Below are 22,038 nucleotides of genomic sequence, written 5' to 3' on the forward strand. Positions count from 1 at the left end.
TCCTCAATCATCCAAAGGAACTTGGCTGGTTTCCAATCTCTGGGGGAAAATGCAAAGAAATAACCAAGCTAGGATGAAAACAGAGAATTTTTTGTTTTCTGAGAGGGAGATGGGATTTGTTGAGGTGGAAAAGTCTAATGTGTGTGGTAGCTCAATAAATACTGAGGGTGCTTCTTACCCAATAAAAGGTATGATTAGATTTCTGCATCTTCTTTCTGAGTATGTTCCCCTCCCCCCAGACCTCCTATTTATAGAAGGGAAATCTTTGCAGTATTACATGCCTCTCTGAATTCCATATTATTTTCTTTATTCAGTGGTTCTGAAAGGAACAAAGAAATCTCTTGTGAGTGATGTGCGTAATTAATGGGGAGGTGCAAAAACCTTTCTGGTCCTTCAGAAGCAGGAGGTCAAGTGCCACCCTGCCCTTAACTTAACTGATTAACTTACTAATCAGTGGAATACAAATGGCAGTTTCTATTGGGAACAAAGAGAGATACCCATTCATAACCCATGTAAGACCATTTTGTTAAATCACCACATGTTACACAAGTTAATCTGTCTCAGGGCAGGTTTGCACACGTATTTTTGTTAAAAGATTTCTTAAAAATGTGAAGCCCCCCTCTCTTCATATTTGGGGAATTCAAATGGATTGTCACCAAATGAAGAACAGAAGACTACCCCCGCCCCCAGCATCTCTGTGTACAAGTCTATCAGAAATTTGTAGGGGCAGGTCTCTCTCAAAAATAGTAATTATCTTTCCAGAGGATGGCAGAAGTGCTTAGTAAAATGTCTCTGTCTGTAATTGGAGGAAATCTAATGCACTTCCAGAGAATGGTTGCCATATGCTTGGCATGTGGCAGATATAATCAAGTTAACTGACTTTGGTAAGAGAGATAAGATGTGTTCTTGAAGAAAAATGAGTCTTTTCATTGGGACAGAGAGCACAGAATGAAGGCAAATCTGCATTTTTAATCAGTTAACTCCTTTTACTTAGGGTCGTGCTTCACTAACACTGGAGAAACAACGGTTTGCCCATCAACATGATGAGATGACAAATTTAGAAGACGTTGTTAACAAAATAAGGCCCACAGCTCTTATAGGTAACATCTATGTCAATCTGCCTATGTCTGTATTTCTGAGTGTGTGTTTTTATGTTTGCATTTCTATCTACCTGGTCATCTAACCATATGTCCAAGTTTTGCCATTTCATTTTATTAATTGATGTGTACACTGTGAATATGTGTGCAATGTATAAAAATGGGTTGTGTGAGTATCTCTGAGAAAAATAGGCTATTTGAGTATCTCTGATGTCTCTAACGTGATTCACAAAAAACTCAGGAAGCTATGTTAGCAGTTATAAAATGGTTCTGTCTTGTTCGTATGACATCAGGAAGAAGTAATAAATTTGGGTACACTTGGCTACTTCTTGGTTTATCTCTGTCCTCCCAATTTGCTGACTAGGCATAATATAATTGGGATAAGTTCTAACTTTATCCTCCCTTTCCATTTCAAGCTCTGTCCTGATTGGACTTAGAATAAAATAGACACATTTACATGTACTTCGTTGTACAGTTCTGCAATGAACAGAACATAGAAGAGATTATTCTGCATTGTTTGCTGTATAGCAGCCTTCCCAACGTGGTCCCCTTCAGATGTGTTGGACTACCTCCAGCCACTGGCCATGTAGGTTGGAGATGATGGGAGTTGTAGTCCCAACACATCTGGAGGGCACCACATTGGGGAAAGCTGCTGTATAACAATTCTGTATGGAATACGAAAAGAACTTTTATTTTAGATACCCTGTGTATCAGTATGTGCTGCGTAAGCAAGAAAGATTGACCAAATTTGATATTGTTTTTCCTGTTTGGATGATTAATTCTTTAAAACCTCCTTGCATAGCTGGGATCACTAAGTTGTCTGATTTTTCCCAAGGTTTTCATTAAACTCAAGCCTCAGCAAATGCCATATATGGAAACTTGCTAGACACTGCTCAGGAAGAGGACTTATTATTGTTGGACCTTGAACAGAAATGATTATTTTAATAAGACAATAAAAGTAGTCATAAAGCATAGATAAAATTATGTCCTTTAATTTATTTTACTATCTGGCTGGAAACGTTTGACATTCTTACCGTTAACTGTATAAAAGCATATAAGCAATAAAAACTTAAGAGCAAGTGAGACAATACCTATTGTTTAGACCAATTCACCTTTAAAAGAGTTGGGAGCCAGCCTTTGAACTGCACATTCCTTGAGAGGTCTAAGACGTCAGAGTAAAAAAAACAAAAATAAAGGAAGATTACATGTTCAAGCTGGTGGTAATTTGGCTGGGTCTACAGCTCTTTAAATCTAAAGCATCCGCTCATAAGACTTAATACATCTTAATTTAATTTGTGGCAAAATTTATGTCAAATTTGCATCAAAATTACAACCGTTTCAGATCCTGAAGTTTCTCATTCTAGACTTAATCCACTAGAAAGGTCTCCTGCATCATTTTCATTGAAAGGCAAGGGAATTGTAAAGTTATGCATTTCAGTGCAGCTTATGCAGGAGAAGTACTGATAGATTGTGCCCTTTGTCTATGGCTAAGCCATTGAAACCAAGATTCGTCTTTTCAATTTATTTATTTATTGCATTTTTATACTGCCCAATAGCCGAAGCTCCCTGGGCAGTTCACAAAAATGACAAAAGTGGAAGCTATAAGGAGATTGTTGTAGCAAATATGTATGCAATTGTAAGAAATGTTTGTTTATTTATTTACAATGTTTATATACTGCTCTCCATGCAGAATTTTGGAGTGGTGGACAAATAAAAATAAGAATAAAACCAGAATAAAAACACGTTAAAACTACAGAGTGCAAAATAATCTGTGCCTGGTCATTAAGAGAAGGCTTCCTGGAACAACTACGTTTTCAGGAGGCGCCGGATGGGAGCCACCACATTGAAGGCTCTTCCGCTGGTGGACTCCAATTGGACGATAGGTCTATGTGGAACCACCAAGCTTGTGCTGACAATCTATTTTTTGGGCTGACCTTTATTTCATATAAATTCACTTCTTTATGTAAATCTGGTATAAATAGTTTGACATAAAATGTTTTGAAAGAGCCTTGGACACCACAACTGCAAACATGTTGTCATTGCAGTTGGTTGGAATACTGATACAATGTTTCTGCAAGTCTGTGTAAAGCCGTATGTTGTGAAATTGTACTGGTGTGATTGTTGGTCTTTCATTTCTAAGCACTTCCTGGCAAAGGAATGAGTGCTGGCAAAGGAAATCAAAAGACTGAACGGGCTCTTAGGCCTTCTGAGATTTCTGCACAGTGTTGGAGATAACAGCTAATATTCTTAATAACCAAAATTTCATAGCAAATTTTCTACATTTTGTATGCCAGGAATGTCCCAGAATACTTCCTTTGCAACACAGTGGGTGTGTTTGGATGACACTTTTTTCCACGGAGTGTGAATAGTCCATTCCACGGATAACTATTTGCGTGCCGTACTCAAGTGAAATGGAAATAGTGCTCCTTGCAATAGAGTATGCACAGTCGGTGGAGTAGTCATCTCTTCCCACAGACCTCTCCACCGTCTCCACTGAATGGCAGCACTGGTTCCTGCTTACCTTATTGACATGCCGCCATTCCTTGGGGTGGGGAGGAAAGGGGAGGAGAGACGCAGCATGTGGAGACGCGCCCTGGCCATTGCCAGAGCGACGGCAGGCGCACCATCTCCCCATCATTGGGGGGGTGATGCGATTGCCAGTTCTCACTGTGGCAGCTGCGCAGGGACAGGGATGTTGCTCAGTGTCCTTCACCAGTGTGTCACCACATGTGTCCTTCACCAGTGGATGGATCTGGTGCCTTGACATGCGAGGAGGTCATTCTGAAGCCTCTTGCTTCTGCAGAAGAAATGCACCATCCCCACTGCAGAAGCAAGTCTCCTCACATGTCAGGGGACCAGATCCATCCACTGGTGAAGGACGCATCGACGCCAAGCTATCTGATCCCCTGGCAGGGATGACATTGCTCAACACTGATGTGTACTTTCAATGCTGTCCCCTTCCCTGTTGCCATGGTACTGCCGGGGGAAGGAGGCAGACTGCAGCTGTGCAAGGATCATAAGCAGGACAGATCTTTGCGTGTCCCCTCCCCATTCATCAGAACAGAAGGGGAATCCTTTGCTGCAGCAGGAGGGATGCACGGGAATCAGATGCACAAGCATCTCTCCTGCTGCAGTAGAGGATTCCCCTTCTGTTCTGGCGAATGGGGAGGGGATGCACAAGACTCTGTCCTACTCCTGACAACTACCAGATGGATCCTTGCACCCACTGCCCTGTTATCAGCAGATGGATTTCTCCCACAGTTTGATGTTATATGTCCAGCCACGGGAGACACATCCCTAGCAAACCATTTGGAGATAAGCCTGAGGGGATGGAAGAGGCAAGCCGATCTTCAGCTGAATCGCGGGGTGGGGGCAAGGGAATGGACATCCCTGGGAACATGTGGGGTGCCATGATCAGCAATACCCCACCAGGGACAGCATGTGCCTGTCCCGGGAAGTGTGTGGGGAGGCGCTGATCGCTCTGCCCCACCAAGGAACAGGATGATCGGCGGCTCCCCAAGCACTTCCTCAGACAGGATGATTTCCCACGCCAATAGAGGCACGCTGGGCAAGAACGCTTCTGCCTTGTGACTCTGTAAACATGGGAAATAATCCATGGAACCTGCCACATGACACGATAATCAACAGTTGTGCAGAGAAACAACTCTGCAAACCATTGTTTATCTCCATTGATTATTTCTGAGAAATAACTGTGGTGTGGTTTTTGCCCAACAGATGACATGTTAGTTAAAGGGGGACTATTTAAGTAATGGCTGCATAAATAGTCCACCATTGACTAATGTGTTGTCCGAACTGAGCCAGTCTGTGCTTCTTTTTAGTCTTCATTGTGATAACTTCCATACTTTTAAGTGGGGAAATTTTATTAGTATATTATATGAAATCTTAATGAAAGTCAAAAATTGAAAGAATTTGATTATGATTTATAGAAATCTGCCTTTCATTAGCAGACATATGACATTTATTCTAGGATACTGGCAATTAAGAGTTATTTCCTAATAGCTGATGTGCCACTTCCTGTTTTATATTATCACAATGTAATTCTAAGTAAGAGCTACCGTGAAGATGCTGCCAAAAATGGCAGCCTACTGTCAAGGCTGCCCTTTCTCTGTATCTACACTTAACCCATGTTGGTCATTTCCCCATCTCTACTCCCCATCTTTAAGTGACACTGGTGGGAAATGTGCATGATGAATGGGAGCTATTTTTAGGCAACCTCACTATGTCACCTGTAATCTGTAGTCCTGCCCCCTGTACCTTACTATCTACAACTAATCCAGAGGTGACATTCAAGTGCTTTCAGGCCTGTGGGCCAAATCTGGTCCTTCTGGGATCCCTGGATGGCCACATATCCTTCCCCAACCACAAATTGTTTAGTGGCTTCCTGGCTTTTGCATTGTTGTTTTTCCCATTCTGGAAATGTTGCAGTGCCTCTGCCAACGCTTTGTGGCCTCTGTGCATCACACATATGGTCTCCGCATCTGCGCGGAACCTCATTATGGGAAACTTCTATAGCTGAGGTATTTCTGGCAGGAACCCTCCTCCACCGTCCCAGCATGTTCTCGGTTCGTCATCAACCGCCATTGTGAAGGGACAGTCTCAGGAAAGGACTTCTCTGACTGATAGCGCATTTTTGCTAGTGGTGAGGTGTTTATTCTGTCTTCTCATTTTTTGCTATCTTCTCATTTTGTATTAGGTTTAATCTCTAGTTTTTTTCTGTCACACATTTTTCTGGTGATCACGTCAGAGCTTTAAGCTAAAATATATGCTGCTAGGTTTTGTATTTCAGCCTTGCCCCTTCTGCCTTTGGACCTATCCCATTCCCACCATTGGAACGCAGCCCCCAAGAGTTCCCCACCCCTGAACTAATCCAATAGTAGTACTAGACTGTTACCGTCATTCTGTCATCATTTATTTTAAGAAGTAGAAAAAAAGAACAAAAAAACCCAAACAATAGCAGAGGAGCTGCAGAAAAAATAATGTTGATGTTATTTTGCTGAACAGCCTTTAGAGTTGTGGGAAAGGTTGTCGATTCCACTGCAATCTGTTGTGCTTCTGATTTGCTTAGGAGTTGCTGCCATTGGTGGTGCATTTACAAAAAAGATTATCAAGGATATGGCTTCCTTCAACAAGCGGCCAATTATTTTTGCCCTCAGTAATCCAACCAGCAAAGCCGAATGCTCCGCTGAGGACTGCTACAATCTCACTAATGTAAGGAAAAAAAGTTAATTTATTTGCTTATCTTTATACTTAATGGTTTTATTTCTGCAGCTAGATAGAATAATTGGATTGTTGATTTATATATTTTTAAGAAATAACTGCTTTGCAGATCAGATCTTAGAACTTGGGGCTCCATCACACCAGCATTTTATTGCACTCTCATCATGCCTGGTTTGTGGTTTCGCAGCACGGCACTCAGATGATGTCGTGCCTGTCCTGCAGGCACCCCGCCTCTGTCCCTCCCTTTTTCGTGTTTTCCTAAAGTGGGGGAAGTCTAGATTATTTCCCCCAAAGGGTATAAAAGTGCCCTTCAGTCCCCATGTAGTGCTGTCCATTCACTATTTCCTTTGTTGGGGGGTTGCTCTGAAGGGAGAGCTTGCTTATGAAAGGGGAGCGCAGAGTGGTTCTCCTCTTCGATCACCATGTCAGTAAATCGCTAGACAACAAAGCCAGAGTGAGTGGGGAAGGAGAAGGGGCAGAAAAGGTAGGGTGGGAGAGCAAACAAGCAAAAGGGAGGTTTCATTGGTATAGCATGATACCACAAACCCACATGAAAGGGGCTATTAGCTTGATGCACTAATGAAACGGAGCTTGAAATTGTGGAGGAAAACTAGGGGGGAAAGTAGGTGTGATGGAGCTCTAAGTCTTAGTTTCTGCGTGCCTCCAACAATACCTTTCAAATGTAGTCACTGTAGATTAATATGTGACCACCAGAGGACCATATCAGTTGGCACTAACTGATACTTTTAGGATGGAAAAACCCTCGCTTTGCAATCAAAAGGGAATTTAGGTAGCATCTAAATTTTGGCTTAAGGCAAAATTGGATTCAAACCGGAGTCTCTTAAATGTAATGGAGCACATTACCTCTCTAACTACCCGAGAAGGAACATATAATGGCTGTCAGTAGAAGAAGATACAAAATTACATGCAATAGAATAAGAAATATGAAATGGCTCTCAGTAGAAGGGGATACAAAACGACGTTCAGGAGCTTTTTTGCTTTTTTCCGTGCATAGAGGGACTGTAAGATTGAAATAATTGGGAGTATGTTGGAGATATGTGTGGAAGAAACAGACTGAAGAAAGACAAGGTGATTAAAATAGTGGTGCGCTTTGGCAGCAGGAATTCAAGAGGGCACCAGAAACAACAAATGAGCAGTAAGATCCAGGATGCTGGACATATGAGTGGCAGTCAATTTGAGACTGATTTGGAGGGTATGGAAGCCACAGTGGATAGCCTATATGTTTTTGGTGTTACAGTAACCAGTATTTTGGTATAAGCTTTTATGGACACTGTCCAGGAGATGATGAATTGGACAGTGTTCATGAAAGTTAATGATAAAATAAATGTGTTAGTCTTGAAGGTTCCATAAGCATATACATTGATATATATGAAAATGGGGAGTAAGTAATAAACAAGGCATATAGTTAATTTTTCTTTTATTTGGTGCATCAATTTGAAGCAAGCAGTAGGAATAAAGTTATATATAATTAAAATACTAAGTACTGGTGCATAGGAATCCAGACTATTTACCTTCTCTATTGGGTCATATTTTCCCTCTGAATTTCTCTAGTGATTCAGGATAGGGTTATAATTCTATAAATAGAAACAAAAATTTGGCATGTCCTATATGCCCACTGAAAAGTCCACATTAGAGTGCAATGCAGGAATGCAAATATTTTTAAAGTATGGTTATAATGGGAAGTTCCATCTGGTGACCAGAGCTACAGTTATATTGAAATACCTAATCTTCCATCAAGACAAATAAAGCAGTCTGTTATAATTCTACATGACACCAAGCTAAAACCATATTGTTTTGAATAAGTAGACTGTGTTGGTATTGGTGTTATGTGCACTTTTGCAATTCTCTAAATTAAACAAGGATTCTTCCATTTAAATTCAAATGTAATAATTAAGGCTGTGATTCTGTAACCACTTACCTGTGAGTAAGCCCAAATTAACTCAGCGGAACTAACATCTAAGTAGATATGTATAAGATTGTAGTGCAAAATCAATTTAAGTGTGATGAGTAAGCATTATAGGACTTCGGTTCTAGCATAGACACTTCCATATGTGTTGAACCAATTGTTTATTTGTTGCACTCAGATCTCAGCAGATAGCAAGTTAGTCAAGATGGGCCTTCTGGGTTTGTATTTCTTTTTTTCATACCACTTTTTATTTTAGCAGATACATATTGTGGTCATGAACAACATTAGAGATTTACAATGACACCATTGCAAACTAGACTAGCCAAATAGACAATGTTCCTACATCTTTAATTGTTCTGTAGATGACAGAATGTTTGTCTCTTCCTAGGAAAAGAGATAATTCTTTTTTCTATGCAGTCTCAATTTTGTGGATTTGCATTTACAGGTGGCTGAAGCTAGTTCTGAAGGTATAAATTCCAATCCTTCCAAAACGGGTGGGTGGGGGACATTAAATGGACACGATTCCATTCCAGCAAGATAGCAGAAACAAACCGAATTTTGATAAAGTTATGGAAATTAAACTACCGGAAATTAAACTCTCTCTCACTAGAGAGAGATGTAACAGTATGTATTAATGCTACCAAAAATCTTGTGTTGTTTTTCATATAGTTTCCAGACAGTATAGTTAATGTATTGAAAGACTGCTTACTAGAAGTAGATGCATGTCCTGATTCTAGCCAATCGCATTTTCATAACTATGTTTGTCTTTTTTAGGGACAAGGCATTTTTGCAAGTGGAAGTCCTTTTGATCAAGTCACCCTTCCAGATGGACGCACATTTTTTCCTGGTCAGGGTAACAATGCCTATGTGTTTCCGGGAGTTGCACTTGGTGTTGTTTCATGTGGAATAAGACATATTAGTGAAGAAATTTTCCTTTCCACTGCAGAGGTACTAATTGTTCCTTGTATACCTAAATAGGTGTCATCTCTTCATTTGTCCTTAAATAGATATGCCCCGCAACAAACATAGGCCTTCCTTTGCCTTTACTTGGCTAGCTGGAAAGCATCGCTAATAGGCAGCAATCTGGTGATGGCTCAGCTGTTCTTGCCCCAGATTACGGTAGTTAGTGATTGTTTTGACAGTTTTGAAATGCCTGCTGCTTCTGCGATCTTTCCCCAAAACTTGGGAAGCGTGCTTACTTTTATATGAAGCAGTGGGGGGCGGGGGCGAGGTGGGCTACCAAATGGGGGACCACTCCAAAGTTCTGGTGCACTCATAAAAGGGTGGGAATCCCTCAGGTAAATGAGTAATTTCCCCTGTGGGGTAGGGGAAAAAAGATTTAAAGTTACCCACTTACCTGATGCTTTCATGGGTGCACTAGAACTTTGGGGTGGTCCCCCAATTGGCATTCCATTCCCTGCCAACCCTCCCTGCTCCTTCTCATGAAAGTACACAAGCATCCCAGTTTAATCCTAAAGATCACTCTCGCCACCTTGGTTTTGACAGCTGTCAGAACTGCCGTGACTTGAATGATCTTTTCAGGGAAGGGCAAAGGTGATACAGGCTATCCTTGTATGCTTGCCAAGTACAACATTCAGTGGTGCAGGAGAGGCAAGCTGGGATCCTTCGGTTTCCCACTGTTGTGTATGCGTACATCTGTGGGAAATAGAATAAATTTCTTTCTTTTCTTTTCTTTTTAAAAAAGCACACATTCCCCAGGCAAGTAGTAGTGCAAAAATGATTTTCTTGATACCTTCTTGCACAAAAACAAGACTAGCAAAATTATATATATATGGGCTCCAACTCCGATCAAGATCATGATCGGAGCTGGGAAGCGGGAGGTCTGCTGCCATATCCCCTGGAATGCCAGGTGGAAGATTGAGGGGGAAGGAGGGAGACGGGATGAGAGGGTAAACAAAATCCATTCATTGGTCTACTGCCACTCCCTGCAATGTAAAGGTATCTGTTCCACACTTGGGATCATGGTATAGTAGTCAGAAAAATTGGTGTATCCAGTCTTAAGTTCAAAATCAACCCAAGATAGTATAAAGGGATTTTCCAAAGGCATTGGTTAGGATGAGAACGCTTTCAGTTTTGTTCTTTTCTTGTTCATGGGTTCATTCTGCCCTATTTTCTATTCCTCCTGGATTTCAGTTTAACTGGAAGAATTCCTAAATTAAGTTGCAGAACTGGAGCATGTCCAGTTTGCCCTGCCTGCCATGTTAATTATTTCATTGATAAAATGCCTCAAAAATGTAATCTTAACATGATCATACTTATGATTGCTTTTGGTGTTTTATTAATGCACACACGCAGATTAGTTACGTGAGGGGTAGGAGAGAGACAAATTAACTGAAACCCACAGCAAACTGTGCATGGACATTATCCTGTATTTAGGAATTCATTAAAATGCCAGCATATAAGCACAGCAACCTTTTTCAAATAGAGACTGAAATGGTCATTCTTCTGGACTGGCTATTGATTTCAGTCAACTACTAAAAAAGGCATTTATAAAATAATGTAAAAATATTCCAACAGCAGTAAATCCCAAAACCTCTAATCTTAACTCTACCAATCTGTCTTCTCTTACATTGTCTTGAAGGAAGAAAAGTAACCTCTCATTTTAGAGAGTGAAATCATGAAGCACCATGAATTTCATATAAAGGAGAGTAATTGTTTCCAATGAATATTTTGTTGCTGTAAAGATTTATCTGTTAGAAATTCCATTGCCAGCCTTACTAAACTATGTTTAAATTTACCAGCAGGTTGTCTTTCCTCAGGGAATTATTCACACCTGTATAAAAATCAGTAAAATACCCAGACTCTATCCACTAGTTTTGACTGGATGAGATGGGCAATGATCCATTGCATAGGAACTTGGTTACTTTTATCTTCCTTGCTAAAACCTTGCCCTGTAATTTCAGTTGGATGTGGCAGTCTTCATTCTGTGTCCTAAAGTGCCAGGTCTATTTTAAAAGCAATGCCTCTTAAATTCTAGAACGAGTTCATTTGGTTTGGTGAAGTGATTTATGTATCATTTATAAAATGCTTTGGAAACTTCTTAAGTGAAAGGTAGGGACTGTGAAGCATCTCAAATATCAAACTTGAAAGGAAGTCAGGAAGATTGGATTCCTTCACAGGCAATTTTAAGCAGTACTAGAAAAATGAGTGATACTTTGAAACAACCTCTTATCACAGATGTTTTCTGTTTCTGCCTACATTAAGTGCAGGTTTTGCCATCTAGGTTATTAGCACTGTCTCATTAAGACTGCAATCCTATACACACTTATCTGGAAGTAAGTCCTGTTAAATTCAATGGGACTTGCCTCAAGTAGACATTGCACTGTGAGTGTATCTGTCCCCAAATCTGATTCAGTGGTATTACAGCCACAAGAGTCCTTGTGACTGATCTCAATCAAGTTGTAGAAATAGAGTGTCAACGAGAGAACAGCACATTCACATCTTAAATGGGTTTGACTAGTTATGTCTGATCTGTGAAGAAGGAAGCATGCTTCTTCTTCTCACAAAGAATTAACTTATGGAATTCATTACCACATTTTTAAAAAGGGTTTTGATAAATAATAGAAGATAGTTCTGTCAATGGATATTAGCCATGTTAGTCAATGGATATTAGCTAAGTTAGTCAAACAGCCTTCCTCAACATGCTGCCCTCCAGATGTTTTAGACTTCAATTTCAGTTATCTCTAACCATTGGCCGTGCTGGCTGGTGCTGATGGGAGTTGTAGCATAAAACACCTAGAGGGAATCACGGTGGGGAAGGTGTGGGAGCTTTCTGCAGGTGGAACTGGGTTACCAGAGTTGATGGAGTCCTTGTGCTGGCAGGAGGGCACCTCTGCCACATCTTCCCTTCTCTCTCTAGTCAGCAGGTCTATGGGTTAGGAATGCTCTGCCCATCTGGATCTAACCCATGGAAAATATGTGGAGAAACCCGAGTTACCTGCATCCACACAAAACCTTTAACATAGCTGTAATCAAAAGAATGCAAAGGTGTCAGAAAGATCACTTCTTACAATGGCTTGCCAAAAGAGGAGTCTGAAGACTTATATGAACTGGGGTGGGGTAAATTTTGAACCTGGGTTCTAGGGTTCATGTTTGTAACAGTGGGTCTCTTAATTGGTCACCTTTCTGGTTAAAGTTGATTTTAAAAAATCAGTTTAGTCATTGTAAGAATAGCAAATCTTGTTTTCAGGTATTCTTAGTTTCATGCCAAGTAGAATTCAGCTTTGATTTTGGGATGATAAATCTAGGACCCTGTAAACTATATCCGGGTTCTAGACCCCACTCGGCCATGGAAACCTACTGGGTGACTTTGGGACAGTCACAGACTCTCAGCACAACCCACCTCACAGGGTTGTTGTTGTGAGGATAAAATGGAGAGGAGAAAGATTTTCCTTGGGGGGAAAAAGGCGGGATATAAATGCAGTAATACATAATACATTCATACAACAACAACAAATTGCTTATTAGCTAATCAGGCCATACACATAAAGAAACATAATAAAATACTCCTCTCAGCCAAAGGAAATACCAGAGTACAAAGTGTTAATAAAAGGGCTAACAAGAGCAAGTTAAAGCATTTCATAATCCTGAACAATATTTGCTAATGTATTATAATTATATTCAATAAACAAAAAACCTACGGTTTACAAAACAACATTAAGGCTGTATAGTTTTCCACCAAGCACCAAAAAGCAGGGAAATTGGGAGTTAAGGCTCACAAGCCTTAACGCCACATCCTCCCTAAGGAGGCAGAAAGTACCAGTGAAATTCTCATTCTCCCAAAGCAGATAAACCATGAGGACAGGATGGAGAATAGGATATGCTGAGGTAACTGTGGGGTTGTGGAGAACTGATGACGAACAACTTAGAGCCACCTACTTCTCTTTTTTTTAGAGCAGCCCTTCCCCAACCTCATGCCCTCCAAAGGTGTTGGACTACAACTCCCATCATTGCAAGTCAGTATGTCCCATGTCGCAGCATTCCTGACCATGGGACATACTGACTTGCAATGATGGGAGTCCAACACCTTTGGACTCCTCTCATTCCTAGTCTCAATATTTCTTTCCATAAAGTTTAAACTTTATAAGAGGCTTGGGTGAGGAACTGCCACCCCCAAAGGAAAGTTTGTCATATATTCTTTACTTTGAATTAAGAAGGATGCACCAGCACTTCAAACTCAAACACACACACACACACCTCCCTCTTCACAATCACAGACACACAACAAAGTCAATCCCTCTATCAAACCCCTACCTGAGCCAGCCAGGTTTTCTTTTTCCTTGGAGGCCAGGGAAGGGCCTCCCTCCAAGCAAGGTAGATAATTTCTCTCTCACTCCCTGGCCTCCACAGCACTGTGGGGAAGGAGAGGGCCCAGACAGGGCCTTGGCTCAACTGCAGAAGGAAATGGCTCCTAGATGAGCCAGGCAGCCATCTTATTTCCAACATTCCAATAATAATAATAATAATATCTGAGACAGGAGGGAGGGAGGAGAGCGATGCAACTGAGCATGCTCTGCTCTATCAGGCCTCCATTGAGGCCTCCATTGACTTTAATGGGGCAAAGAAATACATTCATTAAAAATCAACGGAAGCGAATTTTGAAAAAAGAAAAGCCATTCCACCAACTAGAAGGACAGGGGGACAAGATCCCACCACTGGATTGAAAGGTAGGGGTCCCAGTTCGGAGCTTTTAGTGCACAAAAAAATGGTCGCCACCCAGAAGCAATCTGTGTCATTTTGAGTCAGAGAGGCTTTTCCCACTTTGGTACTTTGAACTGCCATCCTGCCCTCAATATTTCACCAATCTTCTTGAAATGCACAGGGTATGTAAAACAACCATTTCTTTCTGGCAGATCTCATTTTCAAAAATATTGGTGAAACATTTTCCATTTTATGAACGTCAGAATGACCCACCCCCAATTACGGCCTTAACATTGTGGAATGCTGTATGTACTCTTCATCCTTAACACAGGGAAACACTCGGTGTTTCCCTGTATTTGACAAGTTTAGTCTTTTATGGCAGCCAGTGACTTTTGTTTCTCCAGGGCCCATTCTTAGCCTTTTGGCTAAGATCAAGTCTATCAGTTTAATTGAAAGATACATAAAATAATTTAAACTCCAAGGGTGCTTTAGACTTCTTTTCTTTGCACAGCAGACCCAAATGCTTCATAGCAATACCAATGGTACAGCTAGGTAATTTTATAATCTGGACCCAATGGTCTTGAAGGGGTGGTGGGCGCTTTAGACAGCCGTGTGTATTACTTGAGTTGTGAAACACACAGCTAACATTTCTTTACTCCCCCCTCGCCAAATGCCTCAACATTCCTGATTCAGTATATCGGGGTGTGGGTAGGGAACCTGTTTGCCAACCCTATAAAGAAGAAATGTCCTGAGAATGTGCAGTGTTGTGTTTTAAACTTGCTTAAATCTTAGCACTATCATGAATACAGGAATAAAATGGGATCTTGCTTCTGCTGCCCTGATGCTTAAACACACCATTTGGTTGTAGAAAAGGTTTGTATATATTTAAAATGAAAATAATAAAATGTACATGCCTGGCTGGCTGCCTTCAACTATAACATGTCTTTATTTAGTTTTTTAAAAAAGGAATACTGTCAGCCCCAGTTAGCCTCAGCAGGTCTATACTGGCCCAGATGTTGATGCTGGGATAATTTGCTATGGCCTCCAGAGGCCCCCTGGACTTTGGCCCTGATGTCCAGCCCTAATTGCACTACAAGGCAAAACTGCTTTGGAAGTGGCTAGGGTAAGAATTTCAGAAAGGGAGAGAGAAAGTCAGTAATTCAGCTTACCTACAGCATTAAATTCTTGTCTGTGTAGCTTTTTTGCTCCTGCCTTTAAGCTTTTTTTATATGCTGATTATATTGTAAGAAAGGTGAAAAAAATATTCAGATATTCTCAATATTCAACTCTCTCACTGGGTAGACAGAACCCTTATTTTGAATTTTAATTATACTGCAAGTGATTTTGCCACATCTGATGCCTAAGCACAACTTAATTTAAACTCCTTACAAGTCACATTGAAGTATGATTACTTTCTGAACAATATGCAAATTTAACTGCTTCCTGGACTATAAGGACTCATGTATCTTGGGAAAAAAGCAATGGCTACTGATTGCCACTGGAAAAATCAAGTACAGGATTACACCTTATTTTCTTTACTACTTTAGCTCCCCCTTGTGGATTCTAAATGACAACAATACATAAATTATGATAAAAATGACTGCAAATAGCTTATTCAATACTTTCCTGCTTTAAAAAAGACATGATTTTTTTGTATGTTAAACATAAAAAGGGATACTCTCCTAGTGCTAGATAATTCATCTGAGTAAATGTCTACCTATGTGTGGGCAGTGATAGACTAGGTCTTGAGGTAGAAAATACCTCAAAAGTAGTATCCCAGAGATCAGTAAGAATAAATTAACAGTGAATGGAAATCAGGGTTACATAAACTATTGGGTAGAGCCAGATCTATGAGAGTAAAACCACTTTTTTTTTTAACTCGCACTTACCCTCTTAGCTTGCAATGATGGTTTCATGCAGCTATTCTGCCTGGCATCTCACATACAGTGTGTCATCACCTCTTGCTCCAAAGAGAAAGTGGCTCCTGCTGTGCAACCATCAGCTTACTTTCCAAGGACCTTAGGAATCATTTAGACATGGAATAGCAGTAAAATAGGTGGGAACCTATCCCTTTTATAGCCTCATTTAAGAGGAAGGCTCAAGCACTCCAATGGGCACTAGCTTCAGATTTGAGTGGGCCCTTGACCAAGTACCCTCTGGCAAGCCCCCTCTTCATCCGATGGACCTTGGCAGGCTTACCTGGTGGTGTTGGCAGCAGCAGCAGCAACCATGCTTGATCAGTGATGCATGGCTGGATCTAGCTGCCATTTAGATTTCCCATAATGCCCTGGTGCAACACTAAATTAGGGACATTGTGAGAAATTAAAATGGTGGCAGAGCTGGACTAAAAAAAATGAAGGGGACACAGGACAGACATCAGCAAGGAGTCATGCTGACACCCTCCCAGGCTACCTTGTCATAGAAAAATAGTCACATAAATGTACTCTTCATATTCTTAATATGGCAGTGGTTTTTCAAGTAAACCTTTATCATAACATGAAAGCCTAGAAGTAAATGTCTTGTGTTTTGTTCCTAGGTTGTATGTCAACAGGTTTCAAAGAAGCATTTAGAACAGGGTCGATTGTATCCACCTTTATCTTCAATTCGAGATGTCTCTCTGAGAATTGCTGTAAAAGTAAGTTCAGCCTGTAATTCCTGATTAAACTTAATATATGTTGTGAAAAGGCTCATAACATGTTGATGGCATATATATTTTTTGTTCAGTTTTGCTAGCAAAACTTTGAAACTTGCCTCACACAATGGCAGCATAATAGACTTCATAGTAGAGTAATAGAAGAATGGTACGATGCAGAATGATTTCTGAATCCTACATTGTGCCATCTGCTGATGTACTTCCCTCCTTCTCTTTAACAGTTTTGAAAAAAGTTTTGCTAAACAAGCTTTATTTCCCCGAAACAGACTTCTTTATTATATTTATATCCTCCAATGGTCTCAAGGTGGCATTTCTAGTTCTCTCCTGACACCCCACTTTATCCTCAAAAGAACCCTATGAAGTAGGTGAGGTTGAGAGGTAATGACCAGCCCACAGTCCACCCAGTGAGTTTCATACTGATTGGGGAGTTGAACTTTGGCCTGCTTAGTCATAGTTCAAAACTCTCACTACTCACTGCATGGCATGTACATTTCCCTAACGAGGGAAAATAGCAGTTGAAAAAGAAATTTTCATTGGCAAAATGGCAATGGAGGAAAGGATTTATCTTCCCCTCCCAGCACTATTGTCCTAATCCAAATTGGCTAAAAAGTAGAGATAGGAGATCCAAGCATAGATCTCTGACTTCTCATCTAGTTTGGCCACCCTTTCTGCCTCATTTCCTTTTTATCTCCCATGAGCCTGCCAATTCTTACTTTTATTGCTGAGTGGGACATAGATAATCTCATGTAAAGATCAGTCTTTGCTGTTGCTAAGCTGAAAATCATGACTTGTTCTCTCAAGCTTATGTGGTAATTGACTCCAACTTGATGTAGAAAGAGTTGTTATATTTCATCTCTCTTCTTGTTGATAATATGTATATTTTATTGATGTCAAAACATATTTATGCAGACTTCTCATTTTGAAATCTAGCATTATTTGTGTTTTAAAACCTCTCAACAACTCTAAAGAGCTTCCACTTTGTTTAATTAAAGCAAATATATATGTATATAAATAAGTGTGTGTGTCAGAAGCAATAGCCACTAAAATTAAGGGGAATTATTAATCAATCTAATTCATGGTCTCCTGATTTTAATCCCAATTAAAATACTTAACCAGTACTGCTTCTCCACCAAATAAAGCAAGAAGATACAATTAAGGAACAGTAATATGCAACTTAATCCCCTCTGCACATGTAACTCAAATATTTTCAAAAGCATCTAGAAATATGTTTGAATAATTGTACATTTACAGCAATGCATTCTTACAAATGAGTGAAGGAATGGTTATCAACATATGTAATGAAGTTTGCATAAGATAGGTTGTGTTCAAGAAAGCTAATGAATACATAGCAAAATTTCCACATCAGTATTTCTAATCCAGGGTATTTGAGCTGTATCAAGAATCTTTTTAGGTAAGCACTTTTCTTCTCCGTAAATTTAGTACTTGGACTAATTTATTTTGAAAGCAAAACTCAAAGCAGAATGGGAATTGTGGGTCACATCTGCAGTGTTTTACCACAAATGGCTGCATGACAGGATGGAAGATTTTTCTAAGGCAGTTCATACATTTTTCCAAGGCAGCTCATACAGTGTGAAATGTGTTTGGTTCCTTACGCTTTACAAAATCATTTTGGCTGAAATGAAGGCTGCAATCTCAGGGACTTTAGGATATTGCAGACCTCCCTCACTGCAGGCATTCTGCCAGAGGCTTGTCATTGTGGCAGCAGAAACTTCTGCAGCCATTGCTTCTTTGCCATGGTGCTCTGATGGTGGTGCTGGGGAGAAAAGGGCATCTCTGGGTGGATCAGAGAAGGCCTTGGATTTGCAGGATCCAAAGCCTTCCAGTTTTTCCAACGACTTCCCTGTCCTCCAACAACTGTGAAAAAAGTACTCCATCCCTGGCGCTGGCATACATTAGTGTCAATTGGAGGGAAAATTTAGTAAGGGCATGGTGAAAGCTAAAAGAAAAAAAGATATCTGGAAGTTTTCTCCTCCTTTTCTGCCCTGACTGGCACAAGCCGGTAGGGCTTAGGAAATGGTTCCTTCCTCTATCTGCATAGGATTACTCTGCCCATGTGTTTAGTAATTTTATCTAAGTTCACAGACATTGGATACTTTCATACCCAGCTGCAGGGTGGACATATTTTCAAGTGCACATCTTCACACTTTAACTGTCCACTAAAAATAGGAAAGGTGAATGTGGCAAATGTGTTTACAGTCACATTTATCACATAGTACCCTTATCAGCGAGCCAAAATTTGTTGCAGCTTCCTGTTGAGAATGCCCTCAGTGACAAAACTGTGTTTGTTGCTAGATAATGTGTGAAATGTGCCTAACAAACCAGACAAGGAGAACAAAGGGAAGCACCAGAAAAGTGAATGTAGTCGTTTGAGATCATTAATCTATGACAGGGATGGGGAACTATGTTCAATCTGGGTTGAGGATCCCCCCACCCATTAGGCCAAATGATGTTAGGGGCCCAATTGAGTCCTCAGCTGAAGCTCTTCTGGATCTGCTCTCAGCAAGTGCCAGGCCTCCCTGGGGCTGCAAGGGCCAGCCAAAATTGCTGCACACTTCCTTGGGAATAAATCACACTGAATGCAATTGCGTTTATGTCAGATAACATGTTTAGGGTAAGGTACACATTACACAGTAAGGTAATTTAGCTTACAATCCTATGCACATTTCCTTGGGAGTATGCCCTGTTGAACGAAGTAGGAGTTACTTCCAAGTAAGAATGCTTGGGGAATTCCATCTTTATGTATTCTGATACGAACTGACCAGATCTGCATCTTCTAGACTAATGTACGGAATGGAACTTAGTTATCTACCAGCCTGATTGTTCCAGCACAATTTTTGGCTCAAAACGAAAAGTATCCAAATACTTTATTTTTGTATTATGAAAGAAAATACACTTAGAAATTAGTACAGATGAAAAAACTTTCATATTTCAATACAAAATTTAATGCACGTTTAAATAAAAAGCAGTTGGCAACAGAGTTATAGTGAATAAATATGAAAGTGACACAGATCAATCTATCCTCACTTCCAAGTAAACATGGATAGGATTTTGTTTAGTCTAAATATCATGTCCTGAGACCAATACCAATAGTAATGCCATATTAAGTCATTGAAATGTACTGACATCAAAACAACACTAAAACTATGAACAGATTCTAACATCCAAGTCCCAGGTAGTTTCATAACTGATCTGCCCTTAATTTATTACTTCATATAAACATAAAATTATTTCCAACCTCCAATACTGAGCAGTGAAACTATTATGAATTATTGTGATTACGACAAACTGGTAGCAGAATTTGTATTTCAAAATATATATTCAGTGATCTCCAGAAAATTGGCCACATGTTTTATCTTTTCTTGACCAGATCATAGCTTCATTGGTATCAGTTTGATGAGAATCTGATACCTGCTGTTAAATTTTGAGCTTTCATCATTATATACCATGCTACCTCTTCGGTTGATGCAAAATTCTAACAATGGGGAACTTGTCTTGTTCTCTCAGATTGCAGAGGAAGCGTACAGCAACAACACAGCCACTTTGTACCCTGAGCCAGAAGACAAGGAAGCATTCATCTGTTCCCAGATTTATAGCACTGATTATGAAAGCTTTCTGACAGACTCTTACACCTGGCCCAAAGAAGCCATGAAAATACAGACTGGAAACTTTTAACAGGAACAATATTGCAACGTTAGAAACACTCAGATATTTGCTAGTTTTGTTAAATCATAGCTCAGCTTTGTAAGAAATCAGGATATATTTGTCTTCCTTTTTAATAGCACTGAATGCTTTTGAAAACTATGAAATTTTGGTTATAAATGTTATAGTTCTTCCATTTTAAGCTAATTAATTAAGCTAAGAATACATATGCAACAAATTAAAAACAAATAATTTAGACACAGATTTTTTAAATATATATTTCTTTGATAGCTGTATGAAGTTACAGTTCTGTTTTGCCATTAGGTTCAAAAGAACCAGATGGCAAAGCAATAAACCAACAACATGATAATTTAAGATGTGATTCAGCTATTTGTTTTAATATTTAGTTATAGGAGCATATATAGAAATAGCATGATAAAAAAGCAAAACACTTCTAATCAAAAGTGCTCTAATGGCAGAACAAATGCTCCTGGTCAAGGAAAAATTGTTTGGGTTCTAAAATCATCTAAAAAACTCAACTAGCAGAGAGGTAAGCTGGTAAACCAATGGAAAGGAGAGAGATCAGGGTGGGGAAGGGTCTTAGATGCTCTGTAGTATTTACCTGGACCTTGGTTCACTACAAATCAACCATTTTTTCTGAATAAAATAGAAAATAGTGTTCTTCTCTAAGAAACATTTGCATTAGTAGAACAGGGATGTATATTACTTTCTTCGCCAAAGTCACCATTTAATTCAAAAACGTGGAAGACCCTTCTGGACAAGTCCTTGTGGTTCAGCATCCTGTATGCAACGGTAACCAGCGAGATCTTTCAGGGAAGCCCATAATCTGAGCATGAAAATGACAGCCTTGCGCCATTGTTCGTCTCCAAGCCATGAGTATTCAAGATATACTCTGAATAAGGATCTTTCATGTTAGCTAACAGCGGCAGATAGACTTGTCCTCCGTGAATTTGGTTATTTTTCTTTAAAAGTTATCTAAATAGAAGCCACTACCATATCCTGTAATAGCAAATTCTGTAAGTTAATTCTTCACCATGTGAGAGAGTACTTTCTTTCCATTGCTTCTACACATGAGCTGAGTTCAGACAACACGCTAATCAATGGTTGTTTCCCATTCTGTTCCTATTACACACACACACACCCCAGTTGATTAGTGTGTCATCCAAACTCAGCCATGGAATTGACATTTTCATTATGGTACTACCAATTCCATTATCTCTTTGCTGAAGAGCCACAGTAAGTTCATATCTCATTAGTATGTGTGAAATTAGAGTTTGTGGGGCAGGGAGGGGGGCACTTTGCATCAGTTTATATATCATTTCCCATTTTGTGTCCTGCACTGGCTGTAGCATTCTTGGTTATACAGCCAAGCAATACCCCAGACTGATGTTCCAGCAGACAAGCTTTAAGATCAGGCAAATGCAGTAGTAGTCCAGATGACAGGCCCAGGGTCAAGGCCCAGGCAATCAGACCGATATATAGAGTCAGGCAAGCAAGAGTGGTCAAACAAGCAAAGGGTCAAACACAGTGAGCATACATAATCCAGTAGTAGAGTCAAGCAGAGGTCCAAGGTCATAGCACAGAGTCAGAGTCCCCTCCCCCTGTCTGGGAAGGACCTAGAGCCATCTCCCCCGAAGACCCAGGCTCCTCCTGGTCTGGTTCTGGTACTTGCGTCTCCCTGGTTTCTGGGGGCTCTGCTGCCTCCTCTGAGGATTCCTCTAGCAGAGGCATGACATTTTGTTAAATATTCTCCAAGTCTGTAGTAGTTATTGTAGAGATCC

The 22,038-nt window shown here is 40.2% G+C and overlaps 1 protein-coding gene across 1 annotated transcript in view; it reads left to right on the top strand.

Annotated features, from left to right (window-relative positions):
• The window catches only part of ME1 (malic enzyme 1), a 126,943-nt gene extending 106,432 nt beyond the window's left edge, over positions 1-20,511 (top strand). Inside the window, exons 10-14 of the mRNA XM_063124914.1 lie at positions 995-1,100; positions 6,184-6,326; positions 9,037-9,210; positions 16,460-16,558; positions 20,102-20,511. Coding sequence (XP_062980984.1) covers positions 995-1,100; positions 6,184-6,326; positions 9,037-9,210; positions 16,460-16,558; positions 20,102-20,269 — 690 coding nt within the window. The 3' untranslated portion in view covers positions 20,270-20,511. The remainder of the gene's footprint in view (positions 1-994; positions 1,101-6,183; positions 6,327-9,036; positions 9,211-16,459; positions 16,559-20,101) is intronic.
• The last annotated feature ends 1,527 nt before the right edge of the window (positions 20,512-22,038 follow it).

The sequence above is a fragment of the Elgaria multicarinata genome, chromosome 4 (assembly GCF_023053635.1).
Source record: "Elgaria multicarinata webbii isolate HBS135686 ecotype San Diego chromosome 4, rElgMul1.1.pri, whole genome shotgun sequence".
Taxonomy (NCBI): Eukaryota; Metazoa; Chordata; class Lepidosauria; order Squamata; family Anguidae; genus Elgaria; species Elgaria multicarinata.